Below are 6,364 nucleotides of genomic sequence, written 5' to 3'. Positions count from 1 at the left end.
GAAGGGATGGAGCCAAAGCAAAAACAATACCCAGCTGTGGATGTGACTGGTGATAGAAGCAAGGTCCGATGCTGTAAAGAGCAATATTGCATAGGAACCTGGAATGTTTGAATCAAGGCAAATTGGAAGTGGTCAAACAGGAGATGGCAAGAGTGAACGTCGACATTCTAGGCATCAGCGAACTGAAATGGACTGGAATGGGTGAATTCAACTCAGATGACCATTATATCTACTACTGTGGGCAGGAGTTCCTTGGAAGAAATGGAGTAGCCATCATGGTCAACAAAAGAGTCTGAAATGCAGTACTTGGATACAATCTCAAAAACGACAGAATGATCTCTGTTCGTTTCCAAGGCAAACCATTCAATATCACAGTAATCCAAGTCTATGCCCCAACCAGTAATGCTGAAGAAGCTGAAGTTGAATGGTTCTATGAAGACCTACAAGACCTTTTAGAACTAACACCCAAAACATATGTCCTTTTCATTATAGGGGACTGGAATGTAAAAGTAGGAAGTCAAGAAACACCTGGAGTAACAGGCAAATTTGGCCTTGGAATATGGAATGAAGCAGGGCAAAGTCTAATAGAGTTTTGCCAAGAGAACGCACTGGTCATAGCAAACACCCTCTTCCAACAACACAAGAGAAGACTCTACACATGGACATCACCAGATGGTCAACACCGAAATGAGACTGATTATATTCTTTGCAGCCAAAGATGGAGAAGCTCTATACAGTCAGCAAAAACAAGACTAGGAGCTGACTGTGGCTCAGACCACGAACTCCTTATTGCCAAATTCAGACTTAAATTGAAGAAAGTAGGGGAAACCACTAGACCATTCAGGTATGACCTAAATCAAATCCCTCATGATTATACAGTGGAAGTGAGAAATAGAGTTAGGGGACTAATCTGATAGACAGAGTAGTGTGTTAAGTTTGTAAAAATATGTCTCAGGTAGATTGCTGAGAAATTTCAGCACATGACAAAGAATACGGACTCCACTGAGCTCAGAAAGATAAAGTAGGGAAAAACTTGGCTTCTGTTATTGAGGAGACCCTGCCAAATCTCATTCTTCAAATAGAAAAGTACTATTTTCTATTTGGAGAAGCCTAGTGATGAAAGACATACTTAAATAACCAGCCCAGGACCCGGTCCTGCCATTCTCATAAGAGAGCAGATCATATGGCTTTGCCATATGCCAAGGGATCCTTTAGTCATTTGAAGCAGACACTGTTATTGTTTACCGTCATTCTGCAGACGAAGTTCGCTAGCTTGCTCAAGGTCACCCAGCTCTCAAGAGTCAGAGGCAGGTCCTGAACTTCAGCAGTGTGGTTCCAGGTCCCAAGCTCCAATTACTGGACTGTGCCTCCTCTTTCAGGCCTGAAGAACTTTAAGAAGAGAAGTAACAGGATGAGATTGGGGCTGTTGAAATGTCATTCTGGTGGTAGGGTAGGGGAGGGATTGCAGATACCTGTGTCCAATAAATGCTTCTGTTCTAATAACTATTTTGGTTTCAATTTTTCTTACACTTAATTAATACAAAGTAGGATGGTAGTTGATTTGTGAGATGAGTTGCTTTGGTCTGGAAAAGCAGAACTCACAACCAGTAGCAAAGTCTCTTTGGACTTCTAAAAACAAAAAGGCATAATCTTAATGTTTCATCAGTAGGACACACTCTCATGTGGTTTCACTTTTCCAGTAGTGGTAGCAGTCATCCCCCTGTATCCTCACGCCCCAGTATCCTCACCCCCCTGTATCCTCACCCCCTGTCTTCTCACCCCCATGTATCCTCATCCCCCTGTATCCTCACGCCCCAGTATCCTCAAACCCCTGTATCCTCACCCCCCTGATTTCTCACCCCCTGTATCCTCATCCCCCTGTATCCTCAACCCCATGTATCTTCATCCCCCTGTCCTCACCCCCTGTCTTCTCACCCCCCTGTATCCTCACACCCCTGTATCCTCAACCCCCTGTATCCTCAACCCCATGTATCTTCATCCCCCTGTCCTCACCCCCGTCTTCTCATCCCCCTGTATCCTCATCCCCCTGTATCCTCATCCCCATGTATCCTCACCCCCCTGTATCCTCACCCCCCTGCATCCTCAACCCCCTGTATCCTCAACCCCCTGTATCCTCAACCCCATGTATCCTCATCCTCCTGTATCCTCACCCCCCTGTATCCTCACCCCCCTGTATCCTCACCCTCCTGTATCCTCACGCCCCTGTATCTTCATCCCCCTGTATCCTCACCCCTCTGTATCCTCACCCCCCTGTATCCTCATCCCCCTGTATCCTCAGCCCCCTGTATCCTCATCCCCCTGTATCTTCAACCCCCTGTATCCTCACCCCCCTGTATCCTCACCCCCCTGTATCCTCATCCTCCTGTATCCTCAACCCCCTGTATCCTCATCCCCTTGTATCCTCACCCCCCTGTATCCTCATCCCCTTGTATCCTCACCCCCCTGTATCCTCACCCCCCTGTATCCTCAACCCCCTGTATCCTCACCCCCCTGTATCCTCATCCCCCTGTATCCTCAACCCCCTGTATCCTCACCCCTCTGTATCCTCACCCCCCTGTATCCTCATCCCCCTGTATCCTCACCCCCCTGTATCCTCATCCCCCTGTGTCTTCAACCCCCTGTATCCTCACGCCCCTGTATCCTCACCCCCCTGTATCCTCATCCCCCTGTATCCTCAACCCCCTGTATCCTCATCCCCTTGTATCCTCACCCCCCTGTATCCTCATCCCCTTGTATCCTCACCCCCCTGTATCCTCACGCCCCAGTATCCTCAACCCCCTGTATCCTCACCCCTCTGTATCCTCATCCCCCTGTATCCTCAACCCCCTGTATCCTCACCCCCCTGTATCCTCATCCCCCTGTATCCTCAACCCCCTGTATCCACAACCCCCTGTATCCTCATCCCCCTGTATCCTCATCCCCCTGTATCCTCAACCCCCTGTATCCTCAACCCCCTGTATCCTCATCCCCCTGTATCCTCATCCCCCTGTATCCTCATCCCCCTGTATCCTCAACCCCCTGTATCCTCATCCCCCTGTATCCTCATCCCCCTGTATCCTCACCCCACTGAATCCTCAACCCCCTGTATCCTCATCCCCCTGTATCCTCATCCCCCTGTATCCTCATCCCCCTGTATCCTCATCCCCCTGTATCCTCAACCCCCTGTATCCTCATCCCCCTGTATCCTCATCCCCCTGTATCCTCAACCCCCTGTATCCTCATCCCCCTGTATCCTCAACCCCCTGTATCCTCAACCCCCTGTATCCTCATCCCCCTGTATCCTCACCCCCATGTATCCTCACCCCCCTGTATCCTCACCCCCCTGCATCCTCAACCCCCTGTATCCTCAACCCCCTGTATCCTCAACCCCATGTATCCTCATCCTCCTGTATCCTCACCCCCCTGTATCCTCACCCCCCTGTATCCTCACCCTCCTGTATCCTCACCCCCCTGTATCCTCATCCCCCTGTATCCTCACCCCTCTGTATCCTCACCCCCCTGTATCCTCATCCCCCTGTATCCTCAGCCCCCTGTATCCTCATCCCCCTGTATCTTCAACCCCCTGTATCCTCACCCCCCTGTATCCTCACCCCCCTGTATCCTCATCCCCCTGTATCCTCAACCCCCTGTATCCTCATCCCCTTGTATCCTCACCCCCCTGTATCCTCATCCCCTTGTATCCTCACCCCCCTGTATCCTCACCCCCCTGTATCCTCAACCCCCTGTATCCTCACCCCCCTGTATCCTCATCCCCCTGTATCCTCAACCCCCTGTATCCTCACCCCTCTGTATCCTCACCCCCCTGTATCCTCATCCCCCTGTATCCTCACCCCCCTGTATCCTCACCCCCCTGTGTCTTCAACCCCCTGTATCCTCACGCCCCTGTATCCTCACCCCCCTGTATCCTCATCCCCCTGTGTCTTCAACCCCCTGTATCCTCACGCCCCTGTATCCTCACCCCCCTGTATCCTCATCCCCCTGTATCCTCAACCCCCTGTATCCTCATCCCCTTGTATCCTCACCCCCCTGTATCCTCATCCCCTTGTATCCTCACCTCCCTGTATCCTCACGCCCCAGTATCCTCAACCCCCTGTATCCTCACCCCTCTGTATCCTCATCCCCCTGTATCCTCACCCCCCTGTATCCTCACCCCCCTGTATCCTCACCCCCCTGTATCCTCATCCCCCTGTATCCTCACCCCCCTGTATCCTCATCCCCCTGTATCCTCAACCCCCTGTATCCTCAACCCCCTGTATCCTCAACCCCCTGTATCCTCATCCCCCTGTATCCTCATCCCCCTGTATCCTCACCCCACTGAATCCTCACCCCCCTGTATCCTCAACCCCCTGTATCCTCATCCCCCTGTATCCTCATCCCCCTGTATCCTCAACCCCCTGTATCCTCATCCCCCTGTATCCTCAACCCCCTGTATCCTCACCCCCCTGTATCCTCACCCCACTGAATCCTCATCCCCCTGTATCCTCAACCCCCTGTATCCTCATCCCCCTGTATTCTCATGCCCCTGTATCCGTGGAGCAACCCTCATCTTACCTTCTGCAAGCAGGCTGAAGAAGGAAGGAAGGAAGGTATGAGCTTCATGATGAGTACTGTACTGGAACAGAGCTGGGTGTGTGTGTGTGTGTGTGTGTGTGTGTGTGTGTGTGTGTGTTGTGTGGAGGGGGCCCTTACAGAAACAAACTGAGCTGGAATATTTTCTTTTTCACACTATGCTATACTCAACATGAAACATTCTCAGTTTTTACAATTATAATTAATTGTTTTTTAATGATCTTTTAAAATTATAGTTTTACTAAATGTTTTCTTAGTAAGCTTTCTGATTCAAAATATTGGTTGTGTAAATTAAGTGGAATGGAAAGCAACTGAATTAATGAAATTAAAAATTATTGAATCGAATTGCAAAATAAGTACAAGAGTCACAGTTCTCAAATGTGTCTATTTTATTGTCACTAGAGGGAGCTCAGCGCTTGTATTCTAAGAGTCCAGCGTCTGGGCAATCGCATCACACACGCCCCATTGCACTGTTTGTTTCCAAATGAAGCAACACCATTAACTTTCCAAGAAAATGAAATTGACTGAAAGCATTAATTCTCATGCTTTTCACTGTAATGGGGCAGGTATAAATACCTTCATCTCCGTAAGGCCGCTGTCAAAATAACACACACGCTTTTTTGAAAGCACCTCTGAAATGGCTCATGCTCTTTGCAGTGGTACAAAATGGAATGCATGAGTGGAGACTCGAATGTGATGCTTGAAATATGCTTCACTCAGTCTCAGGAGGGGAGTCTATTCAGGGTGATCAGCACAATTATCTCAGGAACAGAATCTGGACCTCAAATGGTACTCCACCCTTGTTCCGTCGCTCAGTCGCGTCTGACTCTTTGTGACCCCATGGACTGCAACATGCCAGGCTTCCCTGTCCTTCACCATCTTCTGGAGTTTGCTCAAACTCGTGTCCATTGAATTGATGAGGCTATCCAACTATCTCATGCTCTGCACCTCCCTCTCCTCCTGCCTCAACCTTTCCCAGCATCAGTCTTTCCCAATGAGTCAGTGCTTTGCATCAGGTGGCCAAAGTATTGGAGCTTCAGCTTCAGCTTCAGTCTTTCCAATGAATACTCAGGGTTGGTTTCCTTTAGAATTGACTGGTTGGATCTCTTTGCAGTCCAAGGGACTCTCAAGAGTCTTCTTCAGCACCACAGTTTGAAAGCATCAATTCTTTAGTGCTCAGCCTTCTTTATAGTCCAATTCTCACATCCATAAATATGACTACTAGAAAAACAATAGCTTTGATTATACAGACATTTGTCAGCAAAGTGCTGTCTCTGCTTTTTAATACACTGTCTAGGTTTGTCATAGCTTTTCTTCCAAGGAGCAAACATTTTTTAATTTCATGGCTGCAGTCACCATCGGCAGTGATTTTGGAGCCCAAGAAAATAAAAGTCTGTATTATTATTATATGGAACTGCTCATAAGTACACCTCTTGTGATGGATACATTTTTTAAAAACCAAATGATACCTTTATTTTATTGCCACTATTTATGGCTCAAACTGGCAGCTACATTCCATGCGGGTGCAAAGAGTTGAACGACTTAGCAACTAAACAACGACAACAAAAGACAAATCTAGGCCTCATAAACATAACTTACTCAAATGAGCTTTGTAAATAAGAATGAAGAGGATATTTTTGCCAAAATCTTGGCTCCAATGCCAAATAGAAATATGAGAGGGAGTTTGGAGAAAATAGAAAAGATTAGCTTTATTAATTTTGTCAGGCAAAAGGGAAACACAACAGGCTAGGGCCTCAAGAACTGTGCCCCTGCT

General features: G+C 48.3%; 1 protein-coding gene across 1 annotated transcript; it reads left to right on the top strand.

The window, feature by feature from the left end:
* Nucleotides 1-2,063: 2,063 nt before the first annotated feature.
* Nucleotides 2,064-4,613, top strand: LOC101906456 (uncharacterized). The gene has a single exon (XM_005215722.2). It carries the CDS (start codon nt 2,064-2,066, stop codon nt 4,611-4,613), a length of 2,550 nt encoding a protein of 849 aa, XP_005215779.2.
* Nucleotides 4,614-6,364: the final 1,751 nt, after the last annotated feature.

Source organism: Bos taurus, chromosome 14, assembly GCF_002263795.3.
Source record: "Bos taurus isolate L1 Dominette 01449 registration number 42190680 breed Hereford chromosome 14, ARS-UCD2.0, whole genome shotgun sequence".
Taxonomy (NCBI): Eukaryota; Metazoa; Chordata; class Mammalia; order Artiodactyla; family Bovidae; genus Bos; species Bos taurus.
Note: the sequence above shows the minus strand (reverse complement) of the source record. Positions and strands in the feature narration are given on the sequence as shown.